The sequence below is a fragment of the Silurus aristotelis genome, assembly GCF_946808225.1.
Source record: "Silurus aristotelis genome assembly, chromosome: 14".
In the NCBI taxonomy this organism is placed as follows: domain Eukaryota; kingdom Metazoa; phylum Chordata; class Actinopteri; order Siluriformes; family Siluridae; genus Silurus; species Silurus aristotelis.
Window position 1 is genome coordinate 22,673,188 of NC_139587.1, and position 24,758 is coordinate 22,697,945.

General features: G+C 40.3%; 2 protein-coding genes across 9 annotated transcripts in view; one reads left to right on the forward strand and one right to left on the reverse strand.

The window, feature by feature from the left end:
- Positions 1-4,105, forward strand: part of LOC310736892 (transcription initiation factor TFIID subunit 4) — a 52,637-nt gene extending 48,532 nt beyond the window's left edge. For 2 of the 5 annotated variants that reach the window (XM_083560854.1, XM_083560855.1), the window contains exon 15: positions 2,348-4,105. In XM_083560854.1, the coding sequence (XP_083416980.1) occupies positions 2,348-2,509 (162 nt within the window). In that variant the 3' untranslated portion in view covers positions 2,510-4,105. The remainder of the gene's footprint in view (positions 1-2,347) is intronic. The other 3 variants (XR_014536700.1, XR_014536701.1, XR_014536702.1) reach the window with 3 other exon arrangements.
- A 1,343-nt stretch (positions 4,106-5,448) lies between these two features.
- On the reverse strand, positions 5,449-24,306 carry kctd15a (potassium channel tetramerization domain containing 15a). 4 transcript variants are annotated; one of them, XM_083560897.1, is made up of 5 exons: positions 23,052-24,306; positions 20,302-20,477; positions 17,548-17,692; positions 13,269-13,574; positions 5,449-8,199 (listed from the first exon to the last, which is right to left on the reverse strand). In XM_083560897.1, exons 1-5 carry the CDS (start codon positions 23,061-23,063, stop codon positions 8,041-8,043), a joined length of 798 nt encoding a protein of 265 aa, XP_083417023.1. In that variant the 5' UTR covers positions 23,064-24,306; the 3' UTR covers positions 5,449-8,040. The 4 variants fall into 4 exon arrangements, with proteins under 4 accessions (XP_083417023.1, XP_083417026.1, XP_083417025.1 ...); XM_083560900.1 differs by having other exon boundaries at positions 23,523-23,871; XM_083560899.1 differs by having other exon boundaries at positions 23,527-23,870.
- Positions 24,307-24,758: the final 452 nt, after the last annotated feature.

Below are 24,758 nucleotides of genomic sequence, written 5' to 3' on the forward strand. Positions count from 1 at the left end.
AAGCCCGTTCTGAGCGCAGTGGTAGGATGGTGGCAAAATGCCTGCAGCATGTTCACCCACACATGTTAACTGTGAAACACCATCTTCCAACCTTTCAGTGTTTGAAACAGTTTTCAGTGCGAACTGAACGATAGTGTAGGGCTCATTTTGCATGTGGGGTTTGTGTAATGAGGATGATGTTTTAATGATTCTATCTACACATGTTCTGTAAATAAGTGATCCTTAGTTCAGAACAGGAATCTGGCAGATGTTTAGCAGTTTTTAGAGGCAATCTGACTAAATGTAAGGTCCTTCAAATAGTAGGGTTGTGGATAACTAAACAGAAGAGTTTTGAGATTGGCCTTGAGCTTGGGGTGCAAGTCAGTGAGACAATGTGTATCTGTTCTTCAAACAAAAATCTATATCTGCTGTTGGACTTCAACTTGGTGTGTGTGGCATAAACCAGAATTTACTCCATCTATCCGTGTATCTAAAATGAGTATAAAAGACTGGAAAAACACTTGAATAGGAAAATGGTTTGTGAATTCTCGCCATGACTGTTCTAAAACCTCAACTGCATCACTCATGTATATAGTGAATCTTAGCTGGAACTTTCTTTTTGTTGTTTTGTTAATTTTTTTTTATAAATCCCTCATGAGTTGTTGTTTGTACCTGCATGTGATATTGTAAAACAGTTTTAGTTGGTTCAACTTTAAAAATTGAAGCAAATATGTAGCTTAATTTGAAACTCCACAACCCTCACCAGGCAGTTCCTAAAAGATGAGCTTTTTTTTCCCCCCCAGTTAGGTTACTTAATGCATCTGACTTCTCGCTGGAAAAAAAAAGAAAAACTCCCACGTTCAACATTTGTGTTATGCCATGGCATCCCTTTCCTAATACACTCATCTAGTCAACCTAAAAAACCCTAAAAAAAAAAAAAAAAAACAGTAAAGGAATGATCTCTGATTTGTACTGATATTTATCTAGAACTCAGTATCCCAGTGTGGTACATTCCTTTTGTCAGCATTTTTCTTGTCATTCAGGCAAAATATGCGACACTCTGGACACTCTGTGTGTTCATTCACTCCAGTCACTACAGGCTGATCAGATAATAGTGCAGGCCCCACTGAGTCTGTGTGTCTGTTGTGAGTAAGCAGAAGTCAAACAAAGGGCAAAGCACAACATTGAATCCTAAAATTCTTTTTCATATTAAATGCGTCTCGCCTGTCTTCAAATAATAGTGTAATTTTGTCAGAACAGATGCGCTCCCAAGACCACGCACTAACATGCCTGAATAAACACATCAGAGAATACGATTCGTGTCAAGAGAGACTTCATGGGAATTTGGGGAGTGTTTGGGTGTGTTTTCGAACCCTTGTTGCTGTAGGGTGTTTCCTGTAGGGTGTGGTGTGTGTTGTGTGCCCAGAGGCAGTCTGGCACTTCTCTCACACACACTACCTTTCTCTCTCTCTCTCTCTCTCTCTCTCTCTCTCTCTCTCTCTCTCTCTCTCTCTCTCTCTCTCTCTCTCTCTCTCTCTCTCTCTCTCTCTCTCTCTCTCTCTCTCTCTCTCTCTCTCTCTCTCTCTCTCTCTCTCTCTCTCTCTCTCTCTCTCTCTCTCTCTCTCTCTCTCTCTCTCTCTCTCTCTCTCTCTCTCTCTCTCTCTCTCTCTCTCTCATATTCCTGACCTACTGCTTGTTTAATGTCATACCCTAGATCAGACCAATGGGTCTTCTAATGCACCCCATTAACTGACTAACATTACAATAGCGATACAACGAAGACACACATTTTCACCACCAGCCATGCCACAGTACCATCATGTTTGTTTAGAATCCCGTCTTGACCAGTCGTTCGAAATGTGTATATTCAGGACCAGGTGTTTTCCCCATCTATGTTCTTTCTTCTTTCCTATTGTACTGAGTAGGGAAAGTGTGTTCATCTACTAGTGGCTGTTAGGCCACAGGCACAGGTATGGCCCTGTAGCCCAGGGCAGCCTTTCATTTATAGGTGTGGTCATACATTTGCAGGCACACGCATATACACACACACACACACACACACACACACACATGCCTCAGCCGGCTCAATTTTCCACGCTTTAAGGCCGGCAAACTAAAAATCCAACTGCATGCCTGTTTAAAGCTACAATATCATACTATATAAGATTTCGAATCACCAGATGCTTCTCCATTCCGAGGGGGTGGGATGCTGAATGTTCTGTATATGTATTAGTGCCCACCGCTGTGTAGTGAAAAGGTGGCGTTATATGAGCCCAGCACATTGTTTTGCATGTATACAAGTGACCTCTCAAGTATGTTTGATTTTTTTAATGCAGTAATTGTTTCTGTGCATCATTTCTCACTCCAGGCATCAGGAAGCTCCTCGGGCTCGGCCGGCGCCTCCTCGTCCTCCACTCGGCAGGTGAGACAGCGCATCACGCGGGTCAACCTCAGGGACCTGATCTTCTGCCTGGAGCAGGAGCGCTCCACGGCCCGCTCGCTGCTGCTCTACAAGGCTTTGCTCAAGTAGAACCCAGTCCAGGCTGGAACTGCGCCTCTGTTTCTCCCTCTTCCTGTGCGCCAGGTGTCCATGGTGGTCCGTCTCAGCTTCCGAACCCCTATTTTTCCCCCCGTCATCGTTTGATTTGTAAAATCTTTTTTTTTCTTCCCATGCCTCATGCGTCTTTCTTTGTGCCTTCAGGCAAAGCTGGGACATAATCAGTAAGAACCTGTCTTTGCTTTAAGAGGAATGTATGAGGTTTTCATGCTCCAAACACACCTATATATTCAGGAAGTGAATGAAAGCCATGAAGAAAGAAAAGAAAAGCATTTATTTCCGGTTAATGCCGTCTGGGCTTTCGGCACAGAAGCCAGCATATAGGAGGAAAAACTCATTCAGACTTTTTTTTCTTCTTCTTCTTGTGAAATATTTGAACATTTAAATATTTGGATTTCAGTTCAATGAAAACTTTCCCTCGGTGGTGTCGTGCGTGATGGGACTCGAAGCTCAGTTTTTAACTTAAATGCCTCATTTGCAATATGGACACTGGAAGTGTGAATGTATAGTCTTTGGGGATTTTTTTTATTATTATTATTTTTTTTTTTTTTTTAACAATCTAACAAATTCTTAAATATTTTAATAACTTATGACTTTTATACCTCCAGTACATACCTGGTTTGTTTCGATCTGGATTTTGTTTCAGTAAAATTATGCAAATGAAGGATCTGTTCTGTCCTTCATCCTGTCACATGGCGTTTTTGTAATTCAGAGACAGTATTTTCTCACGCTCCTTTGTGTGTGTGTGTGTGTGTGTGTGTGTGTGTGTGTGTGTGTGTGTGTGTGTGTGTGTGTGTGTGTGTGTGTGTGTGTTTGTGTGTGTGTGTGGGAAGAATGGGCAGGTGATAGTTGAATGTGCTGTGAAGAAATGTGGTGTAGGAAGTGGCACGATGCCATCTGAACCGAGAAGGCTGCCATAAATTCCACCAAAAAAACGACATGACGCATGAAAACGGTCCCCCTCTCCCTCACTTTTCCCTTCGTCGAATAAACTGAAGACTACGATCGCAGCATAGCAGACGATTACGATTTGATCTTTAATCAGCCTTGCACTGGAATTTAAAAATTTATCCGATATGAGTAGTCAGGCCATGTAGATAATGATCCAACATTTCACTGACTGTTTTTGGTTTCCTTTGGAACAATTTTGAGTGCAGTTTTTAAAGACCCCCTCAGCAGGACATGTAGTGGACATGAAGGGTTTTAGTTTTTTTTCTTGTTTTTTTTCTTTTAGTTTTTTTTCCATTTTTTTAAATAATAATTATTAGCCTTGTCTTTGCCTTCACACACAGTAAAGCGTTACACAGGCGGCGGTGACGAATACCGAGTTTGTTACCTGCACGCGCACGGAGCTCAGAAAAAGCCGAGCATTTCTGATGAGAGGGTCAGGGCTTTTGATTATTTGTATGTTGTATTGTCTACAAAGACCATATATCTATTGTAAACTCTATTTTTTTGGTAAATTTTACTGATTTTTAAACGTTTGGCTGGTTTGGAAAAAAAAAGTGTTCATCTCTCTATGAAATTTGTACTATTTTGTAAAAGAATAAAGTTGCTTACTTCCATGTTTGACTGTTTCTATATTAAAAGCAAGTGTCATTCATTTTCTCTTAGTTCAGGATCTGTAGGAATGCAAAAATCTTTTCCAATCACCGTGTTTCCTGCTACTTTTTTGTTCCTGTACATTTTTTTCTATCCCTTTGTGGATAGTGCCAGCGTTCCCCGTTATCACACCTCGCTCAACTGAACTTGTGCTTCCAGCAAGATCTAATTTGCATGATGATCTGCCAGCACACTTATAGGGGTGTGTGTGTGTGCGTGTGCATGCAAGGAGCATGTTTTAATATCACGGTGGGGGCCAAATGTGCCCACAAGCACAGGAATATCTGACATTTTTGACCTTGTGGGAACATTTGACTGGCCTCCATGAAAAGAACAGGAGTTACTATGAAAATATCTAAAATATTAGTAGTTGCAAAAATGGATAGAAAGCTGATTTAAAAGCTCCACTACGTTGTGATCGACGATTGTTCAATTTCATTGCTTTTTGCATATTAGCAAAACTGATTTAACTGAAACTGGGTTTCTGCTGGGTCCTAAAGAGTCTAAAGTTTAAAAATACAAATTTTAGCTTTTAAAAAAGTCTTAAACTCACTGTTCTAGATTTTAAATCATTCTTAACCGGTCTTCTGTTGTCCGTGTAAAGCTGTCTAATGCTCATTTAAATGCTCCTGCAGCACTTTAGAATGTTTATTTTTTTTTTTGTACTTCATGTAGTTCTTTCTTTCGCTAGTTCAAATTTAATTCACTGTATTTTGACTACAAATGAAGCCAACATGCAACAACCAATCAGCTTTCTGTTATTGTAAAGAATCTCTTTGATTGTACCACAGACATAAAACAGATTTTATTTTTCACAAGTTTAGCGATACCTAGCTTGAAAAAAAAGATAATTTATTCGGTTAAGTCCAGTCGCTAACACAACCTATCTGTGTGTTTTGATGTTGTGATATACAGTAGGTGTTCATTTCATTCTTAATGGTCTTAAGTCTTAAATTTGACTTGGCAAGTACACTTCAAAGCTCTTCTCTGTTCTGGGAGGTGGTGGAATGAACTTCCCCTAGATGTCCGTACAGCAGAGTCCCTGACTATTTTCAAGCGACGACTGAAGACCTACCTCTTCCTGAAATACTTAAATTAGCACTTTCCAAGTTTGTATAATTCAAGAGTTATATTTATATTAAGTTTGTAATCTTGTGTATGTCGCTCTGGATAAGGCCGTCTGCTGAATGGCGCAAATGTAAATGTAAATGAAACCTGCAGAAACCTTGTTAAAAAAAAAAAAAAAAAAAAAACCATTCTTTTAACACCATTTACTAAAGGAGAAGGAGCACACGTCTGCATTACACGAATCCGCTAACAAAAAAGGGATTTTATTTAAATAATGTACATAAATTTGCACCTTACTGTAATTATACATTTGGACACAACATCAATTAGAACAGCATTTTTAAATAGAATCTTGTCTTTCGCGCAGGTTGAAAGTCCGAGTGTGAGCTCTGAGATCCACTTCTGATCCCGTGGTTTAAAAAAAAAAAAAAAAAGACGCTGTACGACTGGAGTTGAGATTTTCTTTGTGTATTTGCTAAAGGGCCTCATCAAGCCGCCAAAACATCCCACACGCTAGCCGAGATGGAACAAACAATTTGAAGAATAACAAAGCATAACGAGCTCCTCGGTCTCAGCAGTTCATTGTGTCATTCTACGCTTAACACTCAGCGTGTGATCGTGTAGAGTGTGTTGGCATTTCTCTGGCCTTTGCCCCTCCTCTGCCATCCGCTTGTGCCAAGAATGTCCTGGAAAAACCGTTCGGCCTATTAGATGTGTACTTTTACAACACATTAAGTATCATTTGGTGTTTTCCTGCCACATACGTAACCTTTCGTGTTTATTCTCCCCCACATTGTGACTGGGCCTTTTTGGCTTGGGGACTTTTGGCTGACTAAATGGATTGTGGGAAAGTGACCTCGGCTCCTGGGGTGTTCGGAAGAGGAGGTTGGCTTCTCTCTGACCTGTATGTATATTTTTTTTCTTCTTCCTCCGGAGCTTTGAAGAAGCCTTGAGCTGCACACTAATTCCTGTACTGCTGTGGTAGAAATCCTGACGGCCATTCTGTATCGCAGAAATGTAATCAATTCGTGAACGAAAAATCCCACTCAAATCTGCCTTCATCACGAGAGTGAGTTTCCAAACATCATGCAATTAATTTGATTACACACAAATGAGAGAGGGAATTTGAGAATGACAGAAACTCTGGCAAACTTCAGGCCGGTCTTATTTCTGTTGTAAACACTGTGTTTTGTACTGTATTGTGAAAGAAACCTGAGCGAATCAGATCTGTCACTGTACTGACTGATGCACCATGTGATCAAGTCTGAGCCAATTCGTTCCACATCCAACATGGAGATTTCTCAATGGTTTATTAAATTTCAAGCCATTGTCGATTCCCACATGAACAAGGGTGTGGGCTGGAACATGCTTCCTTCAGTTTTTTCTGCTCATATGCCAACAGAGTTTGGCTGAACACAATCAGAGGAAAGCACTATCTGCCCTCTTCTCCATACTATTGGCCAGTATGACTCTGACATTGCAAGAGTAATTCCACACTCCCAGGTCAAAATAAATCTCTTACAGAAGAGGATTTGGTGATCTCCTGATGATCTACTAGAGTATTGTTCTCCGATTCATGGATCTAGGGATTTCCATATTGTATCAGATTTAAAATATTTAGGAGGTGGTATTAAAAGGTTTCGAGGCAATCTCTGTTTACAAGAAAGTACTTTATTTATCTACGTTGACACACCGTCATCTTTAAAATAGTCCCCTTGCACAGCAGTACAGCGCTCCCATCGTTCCTTCCACTTCTTGAATGTGTCCTGGAAGTTTTCTTTTCGAAAAGTGTCAAGCACCTTCTTTCGATTTCGCGCTGGATCGCCACAATGGTGTCAAAACGCGGACCTTTGAGCTGGATCTTCATCTTCGGGAAGGTGGCGAAGTCCGCAGGAACGAAATCTGGCAAATCGGGTGGGTGCGGAAGTGAAAAGGTGTTGATTGTTCTCTGACCATCATCATGCGCCAAATTGCCGGATGTTTTTGATATTTTAAGGGGATGAGATTGTTAAAGGTCTTCCTGATCTGTTGCTGTCTTCCGTGATGATGCTGGTCAAAACACCTCGACTCACACACTCGTTGCAGCATCGCCATAAACTCGTAATCATGTCAAACGTCTCTGTGGCAGATTTGGCAAGTTTTATGCAGAATTTCACTCTTTTGTTTTACTCTTTGACCCAACTTGCTGTTCATGATGAAATCGCAGACGTTTCGAAACCTTTTGATACCAACTCTATTGAATATATCTATTGAACCATGAAATCTGATGAAGTTTGAAATTTGTAAATAAGATTTAAAACCACATCTTGGTTCATTCACTATGTCGCTGTTGCATCATCGGAGGATATTCAGAGAAGGTTTTTTTTGTGGTCATTTTGACCACAATGTCAGCCAGCTTTTCTACACTCCACAGTCATCATAAAAACACGCAGGAACGATGGTGAGAACATGCAAGGGTGTGATATACAGAAGACCGGAGGGTGAGATGTTCCACAGTGGGGGGGGAACCCTGGAATGCAGATTAGTGTGCAAAAAAAGGAATTTCTGCTTCGAACACAATGTCATGACTGAATAATAGAGCAACAGTGTTAATGTAAGTGGAAGACCAAATTATACAGAATGCAATCTTGACTTTTTTCTTTTTTGTCTTTTTTTTTAAAAACATCTCTCTAGTGAGTCTTAGTGTTCAGTCAGATGTCTTTTATAGTTATCACAGAGGTCCATCAGAATGGGCTCATCAACAGTCCAGTGAGCCAGTAAAGAAGTACACACTCGGCTCATTCTAGTCCACAGCTGATGTTTTGCGGGTGCGACGGAGGCGAGGAGGCGATGCGCTAGTCCAGCGGCTCCTGTTTTATCCGGATGGGCGTGTGGATGGTCTGACAGCGTCTGTCCTCACGGCTCAGGATGTACTCGCTGAACTGAGACGAGTCCACTCCTCCACCACATGATGCCACCATGGTGAAGCCTTTCTGGAACAATCTCTCCAGCACCTATGCAAATTAAAAAGGTGAGGCTAATGTCAGCGAAGTATTCACATTTAATTCTTTATTCATTTATGATTGGTCAATTTAGAGAAACAAGACAAGTTTGATCATGGCTAATCATGTTCTTTTGTACAATGAAATATGAAGTTAGATTAATACATTAATTACTATGCCTCAATGTCAAAAAGCGTTATGGTATGATTTTTGAACCTATCATGTCCAAAATAAAAATGATTATAACATACATTTTTAGCCACTGGGTCATGCCTAGTTAGGTCATGCCTAGTTAATTAACTAGCTAACTTAGCTAATATTAGTGATTCATTACATGCCATTCTTTGTATATTTTTGCTAATTTCTTATGGTGAAATGACTAAAACCTAACAACCTAGGCATATTTCGGCATCTTTACTCATAATCTAATCTATATAAAGATAAGTCCTTTAAAGATGTGTTCACCTGCTGCTCAAACCAGCTTGCTAACTGCTAACATTATTTACAATGGTTTTCGTTTCATTTTCATGTACTTCAATTTGTACAATCATGTTGTCATGTGAGTGCTTTTAACTGCAGACAGAACAGCCAAGATTGTGTTCATCCGCTAAGGTAGCTAGCTAACTGACTAGCTTCAGGTATACTTTTTTACATTTACCACAGACACAGGTGGTCAGCTCCAAGGTCATATTCTGCAGCTTTATTTTATATAACAATGGACAAATCTAGCCAAATACACCCTATCAACCAAATGATTATATTAAATGAATCACTGTGGTTAGTTTGCTAGTTCAATAACATACATGATGTCCAAACAGACGTTTACAGGCATCTCGTTTTTCCATATCGAACACGAAAACCAGCTCATTTCATGATATGACTGCGCTCATACAGAACACTTCCTGAATATTTCTCTCTAGGGAAATGCTGAGAACATCTTTTGCTACAAGAATAAAATCTTTAACTATAAAATATCACAATATTTATTGCTGGCGTACGTTCCATTTATTCTGTAACCTACAACGGTGCTGGGGTTTTTTTCTGCTACCATTTTGACAAACACAAAAGCAGCTTCTCCTAACGTCTATAGTGCCTGCTGAGTTTCCGGAACAAATTCCATCACAAACCATCAACCATTAAATGCCATAACCAAATGTTTTCCATTCAATGTTTTATCATCGATCCAAAGAAACCACTGTAGAAACTTCTGGATCTAATGATGTTCTAATGGTCTTTAATGGTGTCCAGTAGTGGTCAACATTTGATCTACAGTTGACAGTTGACAAATGTGTTCTATTGTTACCCACTAAACATAACATGCCACTTAAAGAAGGCAACCGATTACCAGTAAAGACCAGTAATTGATGTCCCAAGTGCTCTGGGAAATGCTGTTATTGGCAAACTAATCAACCTCAGAGTGTGTTAATAACTTTCACAGGACGCATCACACCAGCCTATCCTTAACTACTTTCCCGCACCAGCATGCCACCATGCAATTTGTTTTCTTCCTTATTTAGAGCATTTTATCTCTATTTTATCTTTACATGTTTATTCGCTGGCAACATTTTCCTCCTCAGACGGTCCAGTGAAGATGAGAGAGCGATCAGACTCTCCCTGCAGCTGTTTACTGGAGTTTGATGAGGAGTCAAAAGCAAACCCCCCCCCCCCCCCCCAAACACCCGAAACCCCAACCCCAACCCCAACCCCAACCTTAAGACCACACACACTACACACTCGGAGATCCATAGACGAGTGGGCTCTCTGCAAAGCCTGTCACTTACTTGTCCACAGATCACTGGCATGTTTTATCTGCTGCAGTACTTGTAGATTTTTTTCTTTTTTTGAAATTCAACACATGCAGTCTGGAGTATTCACTTACTCCTCCACTCCTTTCAAGTGTGCTTCACATGAAAACGAAAGTTCTGCCTCAAGGCAAGTGAGGCAGATAAAAAGTTCCTCAGACGGGGAAAAAAAAATAATAACACTCGGGCGAATCACGGGCCGTGAGTAAAATGTCCACCCTTATACACACTCTGGAAACCTCTGGAACAATTTCAGGACGTATTACAGGGGAAATGATTTTGTCTCATGTGTTCCTCAGGTAGAGAAAATCAGGTGACGCAACAAGCACATGCCACTTTCCTGAGTTCTCTGTGTGAATGGAAATAAAAGTGGCAACCAAATGAATTAGAGGTTGAAATCTTATGTGAATAACACGGAAAAACACGATGCAGGAGTCATGTGCATTGCTGAAACAATTTTTATAGCCATAACTCTGTCTCTCATTCTTTCTCTTTATCTGTGTCTATATATCTGTGTTTGTCTCTTTTTGTCTCATCCTACTTTCTTTTATTTTTGATCTCTTTCCCTCTCAATGTTTTTGTCTCCCTTTGTCTCTCTTTCTTATTCCTTTCCTCTGTCTCTGTATCTCTCTGTCTTCTCTACCTTTCTTACTTTCTTTGAGTCTCTCTTTCTTTGTCTTATCCTCCTGTCTCTTAATCTTATCTCTTTTCCTCTGTCTGGTTTTGTCTCTTTTGCTCTCTCCTATACTTTCTCTCTGTATCTCTAACTCTCTTTGTCTCAGTCTTTTCTGATTCTCTCCTGTCTCAGGTTTTGTCTCTCTTGGTCTCTCTCGGTCTCTCTCATTCTTTCGCTCTTTCTCTGTCTTTAAGTGTCTCACCTTGTCTCTGCACACCTCTCTTTATTATTTTGACTCACTGACTAACTTCCACTCTGACTCCATCTTCGCCTCTTTATTACTGACTTTTTTGTCTCTGGCTCTCTAATTCTGTGTTTCTCTCATTGTCTCTCTCTCTTTCTCTCTCTCTCTCTCTCTCTCTCTCTCTCTCTCTCTCTCTCTCTCTCTCTCTCTCTCTCTCTCTCTCTCTCTATCTCTCTATCTCTGACCCGCTGTCTTTCTGTGTATTTGTGTCTCTGTCTCTCTGTCTGTCCCCTTTTAAATTAATTACTCTGGCTATTTTAATTCATGGCACTTATGACTGCTTGGGCTGAAGACTGGCTGAAATGTGGCAAAGTGAAAAAAAGAACTGCACTTCTAGCGTGATACAATTAGTCGAGTGTGCAAAGGCGGGAAAAACAGTGTTAGCAGATGCAGCGATTAGTTATACTGTAAGTCAATTAAGTGTGTGTAAAAATGAGTGCAAACCAGTTTAGTTTGTTTAAAGAAACCAAAGTAGGTATTAAAAATGTAATATGTGTGTTTAAACCGCCGCAGGCACATATGCTGGAGCGCTTTTTTTTTTTTTTTTAAATAAGGGATTTGTCTTGAGGAAGAGTTAAAAATAAATTATGCATATCATTTCCCCCTCGATTTCTCCACTCATTTACAGCTCTCTATATCCCTACATTAGAGGTGCCCTACATTACAATGTGTGTGTGTGTGTGTGTGTGTGTGTGTGTGTGTGTGTGTGTGTGTGTGTGTGTGTGGTTGCAGCACTTCATGAACAGGTGAAGGCAGGAAATTTGAGACAAATTAATTAATTCTCAAGTTTCCATACTTGTGATCCGAAAGTTTATAATCCAAAATGGATCCTTATATAGTCGTCAAAAAGTCAATACTGTGTGTACATGGATTTATTAAACAGAATCTCACCAGTATGTATTCAAATGTAATTAAGATTTGCCACCCACTGTAATCATATAATAAACTATAACACCATGAAAGATCATTTGAACGCACCTACAGTGGTGTGATTTTATATTATACAGCTGTGGACGTGCAATAGTTTATCACTTCACTATCCAGAGTCACCCAGGTGGGAATGGGTTTCTTTTAGAGTCTTCTAAGTGTTCTCAAAACTTGTTACTCATGATGTCTCAGGGAGTTTTTCCTTGCCACTAAAATATTTACTTTTTATGTACAGAAGATTTCAAAGATTTCAATGTACAAGGTGCCTCAAGTGTCTATACAAAATTAATGATTTTTAGAAAAATGTTTTTCAAAGATTTTCTTTTAAGAATGCCTTTGACAACAAAAAAAACATTAGAAAGCTGTTACAAAGTTGCACCGGAAACGTGGTCAACACGTCGCACATGACACTGTTGTCAAATTAAGAGCCAAAATTCGGAGAGACGACTCCATGCGTGTCTACAAAGAAAATAAAATCATGTAGAAAATGTTCCGTAAATCAAGTCACATTTTACTGTGTTCATTTATTGACATTTTGGACGGCCTGAAGGTATATGTGTCTGTTTCCTTATCAGGAGACTTAACGTCTTACTCAGTATTGGGTTGAAAATAAAGTCGGTGGTATCGCTACGGTCCCTATGGGGGATGTAATAACATCTCGTGGGGCAGAACTGCACCTTTGCAGCTGTGTATCTACACCTTTCTCAACACCTGCCAGCTTCATCCTCTCCTTCTCACAACAGCTCTCTGCACTTCTTCCTGTGTGACACTCGTGCTCCAGTCCTGCTTTCTAACATTCTTTCTAGCATCTCAAACTTTTCCGTGAACACACCGTCTCCTTCATGATCACTCACATCATATGTACACATCACTGACCTAAATTACTTAAATCAGAGACGAAAATGGTAAAGGGTGAGTGTGTGAAGCAGCAAATACCACAAGAAGAAAAAAAAGATATATAATAAAGAAATAAATAGTTCTTAGTACATGTATTAAAGGTTCTGCTTGCACTCTAGATTAGCTAATGCTAGCTAGTGCTACTTAACTTACAATTATGAAAGTCAGTCCAGTCATTCACATACTGGCAAAGTAGTTGAATGGAGGCTTATGAATTTCAAGTCCAAGAAATTGTTCAAATCTTAAAGCACAGAACTCCCCATAACCTCAAACTGGAAATGAAATAATTATGGATAATATCTGTGGCTAAGCCTTGAAGAAATGTGATGCTAGCCCAACACTGAGAAAGTTCTCAATTTAGCTGAAAGTTGGTGCTTGGTTTTGGGAGCAAATAATGTTAATTATCCACATTCCTGCCACTGCTACACTCTTCTAAATATCTAAACTCTTCAGGATTAAATAAAAGTGAGTAGGTTTCGTCATAAAGAAAATTTTTTCAGGTAATGAAGGCTGAGTATGAACCATGTGACTCTACCTGTACAGAATTGAGTCTGCAGTATCCGTTTAGAGGAAATCGAATGACGTGAGTGGGGTCCTGGTTCCAGCCGGCGTTGACCGAGTTGCACATGACGTCTCCCGTCTCGGGGAAGATCTCCTCAATGAGAGCTTTGTCTCCACTCAGGGCAATCCTCTCGCCCAGGTCAGGGGTCACGCGCACTACCAGGCATTCGCAGGGCTGAGCTCCTCGTCGCTGCTCTCGCTCCTGCTTCCAGCGCTCCAGCTCCTTCACCATAGGGCTCAGCTGGTAATAACGCGCCTCCTCGTACAGCAGCTGGATCTCCTACAGAAGAGCAGGAAGCAGATTTTAGTCATGGGAATGGGTGAAGGAATGTGTTTTTAATAGCAGTAAAGCAATCGATCCTTTCAAATGATTGGTCCAGTTAGCCTTAAAATCAACATGCAATCCATGCTAGCTGGGCACTGTCACATGAACAGAACAAAACTGCTTGGAGATTAGCCAAGAACTGAAATTAAATTTAGAAGATCAACATTTATGGCATTAGGCAGATGCCCTTATCTAGAGCGACTTATAGCGGAACAGTTGAGGGTTAGGGAGCCTTGCTCAAAGGCACAGCAGCTTGGTGGTGCTGGGATTTGAACTAGTAACCTTCTGATCAAGTGTCAAATGCCTTAACCACTGAGCTACCCCCTCTAATTTAAAGCAAATCTTCTTTTAAAGGTAAACAGTACATAATAAAGAAAATATTAGCATTTCATCATTGATATATAATCATTTACCGGGTCAGATTTGTTTTGTTTTGTTGCCTGAATTTACAGATTGAACTGACGTGCTACTGTATAACACCAGTGTTTTATGACACATGCTACACAACAATAAAACAGCACATGGCTACATCCTTTCCCAGATATTAGCTACCACCAGATTCAATCTGTGTTTTTATTCATGAAGGAACTGAAGAATATGACTATGACTAGTACAGATTGTTTTTCTTTATTACCACCACTGTTGGTAATATTAACCATAGTAACCATAGTTGTAAACCTTACAATTCTTATGCTCTATTGTTAAATTAGTACAAGATATTGTGCTTTGTGACATTAACATGGCATTTTAGCTATAGCCACACGTTCCTAAATGGGGAATCAAAATGGTTACAAGGGAAAACAATAGTTTTGGAATCACTACTCACTACACTACGACAGCCATACTACCTCCCAGAACCATGTAGGTCTGTAAAATTTCTCATACTATGCTACACCACACACACACACACACACACACACACACACACACACACACACACACACACACACACACACACACACACACACACACACACACACACTACAGTTTGAAAGCACAGATTGGCTGTATTGGCCTGAGGGTCTCAGTACCCTGAAGCTACTTCACCCCAGCCCTTTTACGCCTACCATTTTCCACCAGACCAGATGGCACTGCTACTCACTTGAATTAAAACCACACAGACGGAAACTAGCTCGCTCAACAACAGATACATTTCTTATTTCAGCAAACCAAAAAATAATACAAACTAAACTGATTTTTGTTTGTTAACAGTCAAAAGGACAGGTTAAAGACTGACATGCTTATTGCGGTTGCCAGATTCTTTGAATTATAAAAGCAGTAGTTTGTAAGCCAAATAGGTAATATTTGTTTTATGCAAAAAGTATGCTCGAACAAATTCCCATGTACAGTATATGGTGGTATTAAAATATACAGAAATAGCAGATAAAGTAGTATATCAGGAATAGGAGCTGAGTAATTTAGCATATTATGGTATTAAATCTATATGGATTTTTCTTCATACAAAATGGATGCGCTTGCTGTCTTAGTGAATTAGTTTACTCTCTTTTACTGTTATTTAAGATAATATGACTATAATAATAATAACAACAACAACAACAGTAATAGAACATTCCTCGAGGTACATGCAAAGAATCCGAGCATATTTATTTACTCTATAACATCCTGCAATTGTTAACACACGCATGCATGATTATTTTGGAGTGTTTCAAATTGTTCTGGGTTCATTTATTTGTCTTTTGAAGACTTGGCAACCTTAAATCACACTTATCCTGAAGCAGGCAACACCACTGGAGGTAGTCAGAAACTCTCTCATCTTCTCTCTCATCTTCTCCCTCTCTCTCTCTCTCTCTCTCTCTCTCTCTCTCTCTCTCTCTCTCTCTCTCGCTCTCTCTCTCGCACGCTCTTTTCCTCTTTATTCTGTCCATTTGCCATTAAGCTCTGTGATGTGTTTCCAGTTGAGCTGCTTCTGCAACACCAATCTCTTTCTCGCTGCATCTCCGAAAAGTTAGCTCTTCATCTCCACCATGTACGAACTACTAATTTTTCTGCAGGCTATGCCACCATGAACAATAGCAGTCGGCGTCTAAGACTCCATACCTTCAATATGCACACAAAAAAGAAGCTGCTTTTGCTTGCCCCTTGCCCCACCCCGTCTGCCTATTTCTCTCTCTCTCTCTCTCTCTCTCTCTCTCTCTCTCTCTCTCTCTCTCTCTCTCTCTCACTCTCTCTCTCTCTTTCTCTCTCTCTCTCTCTCTCTCTCTCTCTCTCTCTTCTTGTCATCATGCATGCTAACACTTTAAGCCTTGAGGCTTGAAATAATTCAAAGGGAAATATAAGTCTTAGGGTGCTATTCATCCTCAGTCTGTATCGAGGGTTAGATATGTCGAGACTTCTACAAGGCAACATTCTGAACAACCTTAATCCAGTAAATGCAGAGAACTATAAAGGAAGACCACTCAATAGCTCCTCGTGATTGCTGCAGCGCTTTGAAGCCACTACTAGACAAAGAAATTGATAAAAGCGCACTGAATTGCAATTCCATTAGCTGAAAAAGTCCGAATTGCATTCGACACTTTACAAAATTTCCCTGAGGGGACAAGCGACTAAGTATATATCTGAAGTAACAAGTGCCTCAGACTCGCAATGAATTACAGCTTTCACTGTTATAAATTTGCAAACATTTTCAAAGAGTGAATGAGTTGATGAGCGAGTCAGTGCCGTTTTGGATATGCTAGGAAGGCAAACAGATTGATCTTGTGAACCCTGCGTGTCAAAGTCACGTGCTTAGCACAATTAAAACCCTGCAGCATTTCGATGGGGCTGCAAATGATGATCAATTCAGTCAGTCGCCCCTATTTGCATATTTTCCAGCTTGGAATAGGGTGAAGAGTGTGATGGCTGAACTGTGAAGCTTGAGTGTAATGAGATGTAATGATTGGAGCTATTGCTGCTGTCTATGCATCATTTCACAGCATCTCAGAGAACTTTAGACGGAGCTGGGAGTTGTAGACGAGACCGTCCGGACTGCTGTTAATGATACGGATATGTTTTATTGGTTGGGCTGCAACCAAAAAACAAAATGTGCAACTTGAAGTTTCCATGGCCAGGTCACAAATAACCCATTACAAATCAAATTCTAGAAACAACTTTACACATTTAACCTTATTACAAATACCAAAATGAAATCAGAATGACTATTCATGTCTTATGAGCATCAGGAATGCCACGTCCTTTCAATTTAAATAGCTAGTGGCTAGCAAACAGTTTATAAAAGAATCTGCATTTTTCACAGGTAGACACTTGAGATTTCAATATCTGCATCCTGATTAATCATATATTCAGTAATTTGTATATACATATACAGTAGAACATAAATAGCCAAGTTAGTTAAATAGTGTAACTCATAAAGTTGAACCAGTTTTCAAAATCTGATTCGGGTTTGCCATTTTCTCAGAAATGTATTTACCAGTAGCTAAATCTATTAACATATATAAAACAAAGCAATTGTGAATTGCTACCATAAATTGGCTAGCCATGCTAACTTAGTGCTAGTCATTTTCACAAATGAGTGCATTTTCACTATTCAGGTCTGGTTTGTACAACATCACATTTTACTGTTACATTTTATTGTCATTGTGTTCATCCAGCACATAGATACAGTCTAGCATACAGATAATGAGACTAACACACAATTTCAGAAAGCCATAACAATATATTACAAATTAAAAAAAATTCTATATTTCAACTATATTATAAAATTTTTAAACTGGAAAAAAAGGTTGTATTTTTTTTTTTATCTGAAAATAAAAAATTTATATCAGACAGACAGACAGACAGACAGACAGACAGACAGATAGACAGATAGATAGATAGATAGATAGATAGATAGATAGATAGATAGATAGATAGATAGATAGATAGATAGATAGATAGATAGATAGATAGATAGATAGATACTAATTTTTACCTTGAAGTCTTCAGGAAGGAGCAGTTTGCTGGTGCGAAGGTAGCTGAGAATGTAACGGAAAATTTCCCCGTCCCGGTCAATAAAGTAGTGCTGCTTCAGACTGTCCAACACGATGGGCTCTGTGCCATTAAACAGCCGACTGATTCTGATGAGGACACAACAACAACAACAACAACAATAACAACAAAAACAGATTGTGAATTCAACCCTGATGCAGAGGCTGAGTAATAATCACAACTGGAGGTTTATGACAATTTTATAGTGAGAATAATGAGTTTTATTGTTTAACCTGGTTTGAAGAATGAGGCCGAACATTTGGTTTCATGTCTTATGCTATTTCTGCTCTTGTGTTAAATCAACTTAAATCTTGTCATTGCAAAGATGTTCCCATTTCATTTCATGTTCTCTCTCTCTCTCTCTCTCTCTCTCTCTCTCTCTCTCTCTCTCTCTCTCTCTCTTTCTCTCTTTCTCTCTCTCTCTCTCTCTCTCTTCCTCCCTCCTATTCTGGAAACTGATGCAAAACACTTAATAAGAAAACCAATTCCCCCATTTGTGCCTGCGGTGCTTCTTTTCTCATATGGTCTTGCAGTTCCCCCAGTTAGAATTTCACCATATAGCTTCAGGCAATCTTAGTTTTTCATCTCCGTTTCTTTTTCTTTTTTTTTCCTCTAAAAAGCAATTAAAATGCTGCCTGCACCAACGCCCCCCCCCCACACCCCCATTCCCCTACGCTGCTCTCCTCCTCCTCCGTGTCTCTCTATCTACGTTATTAAATCAGAGAAGGCCATGGCATGTGTTAAGCTGAGCAGATGTGAGGGTGTGCTCTGCTCTCACTCTCTTCATACTCTTCCTTTCCTAACAGGTGGTGCTCTTTTCCACCCGCCTCTCATGGGGGAGTGAATTATCAGAGGGACCTTGGAGGATTGAGGTTGAAATGCAGCAGGTAGGAATTTCACAGCACCACAAGTGGGAATTCTGCTTTTTATCGTTCGAGTGATTGACTCAAATAGAAAGTGAATCAAAAGACCTATAGACGATGTCCAAATATGGTTTCACTGGAGCGTCCATGAGACACGCCGTAGCATTGACATAGCATCAGCTTTCTTTCCTGCAAGATTTCGTCCCTACAGTTTCCTCCTCTTTTTATACTTCCATACAAATGACAGCTTTGACACCATTAAGTGCACATCAGCTTTTCCACGCAATAGTGCTTTTTGTCTCAGTGAGTTCAGCACTTCTGCTGATAGTTCAGTTACAAATACACGGACAAGGATGCGACTGAGGGAGATGCATTTTAGAGATGCATTTCGGATCTTCGTACGTACCAGTGCTGCTTGTGTGTACAGCAAAATTTAAGTTGACCATATAGTTTTCACTAATATACAAACTAAGACTCAAACTGTTGAAATCTACTCCAAATGTCAAACCTCTAAAGGAAAACTCATAGTGGAAGAGCTCTTGATTTTGACTGGTCAGTAAATAAACATTTGCATTAAATTCTGGCTCTGCGGTCATTAAAAGATCACAAACTGTTCACAACCCAATTGTGGTCTATATGTGATTACCACCAAAAATTTCAACACATTTGCCAGTAAAGAAACAAAGAACCAAAGATCAATTTGTAAGCATTTTTGAAGAATGTTTTCATGAACACTTAACATGTATGATCATTTATAACTCCTGCAATTGAACATAAATCTGCTTGCCTATGTTATCATGTGTAGCTGATAGACAGCACATCACTATATAGACACAAATATTGGGAGACCCAATTTTTCAGCCATATGCATTTTCTTCCAAACTGTTACCACAAAGTTGGACACATACATTTGTTATAGGACGTCTCTGGATGCTGTAGCATTAAATTTCCTCTCACTTTTACTAGGAGACACAAACCTGTTCCAGCATGACAAAACCCCTGTGCACAAAGCCATCTACAAGAAGGTAATGTTTACATGAAAGTGGAAGATTTGAACATTTTTGGGATGAATTGGAACACTGATTGCACCCCAGGCCTCCTCACCCTACAGGAGGATCTGACTTTACTCTTGTGGTTGAATGAGCACAAAGCTACACATACACATGTCAAAATCTAGTGGAATATCTTCCCAGAAGAGTGGAGGTTATTATAACAGCAAATGGAATGGGAATGGGAATGGGATGTTCTAAAAGCACTGACAAATCTAAATTAAACTAGTCTAAAATTACTTTTGATTCTTCTGTTAAATGTAATGGAATTCCATGAAAGTTCATCAAGCTGTCTTGTGTATGATTCACCCTAGCACCATAACTAAAACAGAAATGACTAGAGTTGAATTTATTTTGGTTTTCTAAATATTTAATGCTTTTTGCTAGTCAGGCTGACATCGAATCCAGATCCTATCCCGGGAACACCGTGCGTGACATGGGAATATACCACGCATGTGTCAACGTTTACATTTTCAGACAAATTACATTGGCAATATATTTATTCGCTTGTTTTTTTTTTTTTGAGAGGTGGGAGGAAACTGGAGAAACTAAGAAAAACCCATTTGGACATGACCCATGCTGAAGCTGAATATTGGGAATATTGGAGATGTAAAATTAAAATGTATGTTCTTCTAACACATACTACATGCAATAAATAAAGATAAACACCAATAGAGTATTTGAAATGTATTTAAAACACTTAAAGAGCATTCAAAAGACATCCGAGTAGACACTCTATGACAATTGGAGCACCACGTTCTGATACCGAATATAAAAGTGTCCTACCTTGAGTCTGGGTACTTTGTGAGTGTAGCCAAGCTGCTGGTGTACATGTGTCCTCCTACATCGATGTGAACGGGGGCGTTGGCTTTAGTCAGCTGAGCAGGAAGAGGGATGCCCTGCGCTGCCAGAGGAGACACTGGAGAGCGGGTCAAAGAGAGGCGAGACATGCTTCTTCCCTCCTGCGGATCACACACACAACACACGCTAAGCGGAGGGTACACACACACAGAAAACACACCACACACACCTGCAGCACTGCTGCTCCCCAGAGTCCTTCTCCTGATTCCCTGAGCGTAAATGCATGCTCCGGGCCTGTCGATACGTCTAAGATCACTCTTACATCTACCTCGTTCCACATTGCACTCAAGAATTAGTAGCACACCTCTAATCAAGGGAATTTGCATGGCGGGTTTTTTTCTCCCTTCAAGAACTGGAGGGGAGGAAAGGATGAGGCTTATTAACGAGCATGAGAGAGGGAGAGAGACAGAGAGGGATAAATGGTACTGTAGGTGTCTACCCTTCAGGGAACACTGACAATGTGTAAACTCCTAATTAAAGGTAGTGGGAGTGAGTGTGAGCGTGAGCGTGAGACGTGAAAGGTTTGATGACATCCAGCGATTTGGTTTGGAGCCTAATAAATCAGCATCTACAAGTGACATGGAAAAAAGAGAAGTATTATATTCAGAAAGACAAAACATGTTCAATTAAGGGACACTTTTCTACTTTTGGGCAGGATTTAGGAATTGACATGATGAAAGGCAGAAAGTCTAAGGAGGACTTGTTAACACCTAGAATACATCTATTAATCAGATTATATCAATCGGGATTGAATCAGATCCAGTATCGAGTAATCAGTATCGAGGCTGATACCGGACTGAAACACCGGATCAGATACATTTTTATCAAAGGTTGACTTCCATCTTCAAGCTTGTCACCATCAAGTCAAGTCAAGTCAAGTTTATTTCTATAGCGCTTTTCACAACATTGTCTCAAAGCAGCTTTACAGAAAAAAAACAGTCAAGGTGAATGATGAGCAGCCGTGGTGACTGTGGCAAGGAAAAACTCCCTTAGATGTTATGAGGAAGAAACCTTGAGAGGAACCAGACTCAAAAGTGGAACCCATCCTCATTTGGGTGACATCAAGAGTGTGATCATAAATCTTTCAACAATACAGAACACTGAAGAGTGAGAACTAACATGAGCACTGGAGTGTGTGATTATAATTAATGTCCTTTCTACAGTCTTATACAGTCATTATGGTTATAAAACTAGGAGCTACTGAGCAACTCATAAAATAACTCAACATTTGTGATGATCACAGATCCAACACCATCACACTTCTGATGCTTCACATCACAAACGTACATCAGTATAATACGGTAGAAATCAGCCCTTTAGTATTCACTCGGATACTGTGAATTGAAAATGGGCAATCAGTTCCCTTCTACAAATATATCAGAGCTGGAAGCAAATAAGCGTTAGAGTGAACACCAGAGTGCGTCTTACATGTACATGTTCATTCAACATGGCCGATTTGGTTTTCTGCCTGTGTGTTTTTTTTTTCTTTGGAAACACATCTGTCATTTACAAAAATCTAAACTGTCATTGTGGAGTTACAGTTGCTGCTATATGAACCGCATGAAAATATTAAGCAGATGTTTAAAGGCTGCTTTGCTCAAGGCACAATGCTTCAGGCAAACAGCGTTCATTTCCATCTGGGGTTGGAACTTCAACAACAAGCACAAACACAAGTTGGGTTGGAAAGACCTGGGTAGCACACGTCAAAGACACCAACACAAACGGGTCAGAGGTAAAGCAGATTATACTGAGAGGTACAGTGAAGTATTGATGGTTCTTCTAGGAATGACTGATGTTGCAAAAAACTGATTTCTGGAGACATTTCAACCAAAAAATCCGAATTTTTCCATGAACCCCTTTTAACCACCTTACAGTGTAGTTACAGTGATACAGTAATAAAAACACAAAAAAAAAACAATATTGTTATATTACATGCAACCTGATATTTAGGTGAACTCCAGAACTCCAGTTCTGCTTGAGAGCAACCCAAAATGTGAATGAATGAATGGTTCAGGATTCTCTAATACAATGACAGTGTGAATACTTTCAAAACCACACGTTACAATACCACGTGTTATCACTATACAGTTCATCTATATTATATAAAATACATTTAATGCATATAATCCCTCTGTGTAATGCATTATATATCCTGTAATGAGCTGTTTGAGATCGCACTTAAAAATACAGCTTTGAGTGTAAGTTTATAAACAGATATTTATTAAAGAATAGTGTTATACACTACCGTTTCAAACATCGCAGGATGTCCGATGCAATCTGATCAGGAACTCTGTCTCTATATATGCGTGTGTGCGTGCGTGCGTGCGTGCGTGCGCGTGTGTGCGTGTGTGTGAGAGATAGATAGAGAGAGAGAGAGAGAGAGAGAGAGAGAGAGAGAGAGAGAGAGAGAGATTGTCTAGATAGATCTCCAGCCTTTCAGAAATAACTTTCCGAGAATAATCTTTATCAATCCGCAAAAAAAAAAAAAGAAAAAAAAGAAAAAAAAAAAAAAAGAAAAGAAGAAAACGACGCAAAGCAGTTCCACATCTGCGGCGGGTACAGAATGAGAGGTCGCTGTGGCTTTAACACACACACACACACACACACACACACGGATATACCGAGAGACTCCACAAAAAAACCCCACCTCCGTGGGGAGAGAAGCGCGTGCTTACCTTGGAAGTCATGGCTCAGTCCGGGTCTCTCTAACGCATGAGATCGATCGTGTCTTTATGCTTCACGCTTCCAGTTTTTTTTTTGGTTGAAGTGTGAGACTGAGAGAAGCAGAGAGACAGTGTGTGTGTGTTGGTGTGTGTGTGTGTGTGTGTGTGTGTGTGTGTGTGTGTGTGAGCTGAGATCCTTTCCGAATAAGAGTGAAGGAGAGCTGAGCAGGAATTCTGGCTCGGGGCTCTGCAAACGGCCCCGGGGGGAAAAGGGATTAGTCTCCAATCAGCTGCGCTCCTGCCCTCCTCAACACATCAACATCTCACCCTACTGCGCACACGATCACGCGCATCTTTCACTCCACACGTTCGGGTTTAGGTGCATCTTTCTTTTCATTTCTGTACCAAACTAATACGTGCGTGCGCAAAAAAAGAGATGGCACAGAAAGAGAGAAAGAAAGAGATAACGGTTTAGATGGTTACCTACTATGCAATCTGAGATGATTGTTTATGATGATGATGATGATGATGAAAGCACCATGAGGAAACTTGATGATGATGGAGCCATCTTTAAAGAAAGCTCAAAAGCATGGTCATTATTATTTTTTGTTTAGTTTTGTCTAACATGCCCAGCCCAGCCCGTGTCTCTGCAAGTCTTCTGCGTTTTTTTGTCCCTGTCTCTCTCCTCTTGTTGTGTTGCGCTCCAGACCGGAGTGACGCGGATCGGCGCGCGCCGCACGACAGAGCACAAAGCGCTTCAGGCCACGCGCGCCATTTCAATTACAGCGCGCGGCTGGATGGACGCGACCGACTTTAATGGCATGTGTTCCAGAGAGAAAGAGAGAGAGAGAGAGAGAGAGAGAGAGAGAGAGAGAGAGAGAGAGAGAGAGAGAGAGAGAGAGAGAGAGAGGGGGGGGGGGGTGTTTGATATACTGAGAAAGACAGGCATGTCCACCCTGAATTGCACGTTAGGTTCAGCCCGCAGTGGAAGAAACAGATTCTGGGCTGCGGAGAAGGTGCGTGTGCGCTGACGGAACGCGCGCACACTTTCAACTCTTAAACCCTCGTGCTAACAGTTTCCTCCAAAGTGTATAAGTGGCGTCTATTAGTGACCACATCACATCATACATACATCATACAACTGAGCAGTCGAGGGTTAGGGGCCTTGCTTTAGGGCCCAAAAGTGGCAGATTAGTGGCGCCGGTTTTTAAACTCACAACCTTCTGATCAGAAGTCCACCACATTAACCAAAGAGCTTCGGCTTCCCCAGACATCCCATCACATCCCATCACACCACACAATACCATTAGAGGTCGACCGATATTTACGAATCGGGACAGCCGATAGCCGATATATGATGCCGATATTTTTGGCCGATTTCCTTTTTTTTTCTCTTTCATGTAAAAAAATCTAATTCTTAACACACGCCTCTCAAATCAGTGCACTTGATCACAGGTTTCTGTTCCCATGCCTGGTTTGAAGGCTCACTAACAAAATGTTATGCTCATTCTCTCTCTAAAAGCAGCATCATATTTAGCCAATGAAATATATAAAGTTAGATTAGGAAAAAATGATAATTTTTCTGAAAAAACGCTACATGAATCCGTTAGTAATGTGGAAACGCTTCTTGCTTTAGATATTTACAGTTGTAGCGCTTTCGGTTTCCCTGTTCGGAAACCGAATACAGAATACTGCCACCTGTTGGTGCGAGAGAGTTAT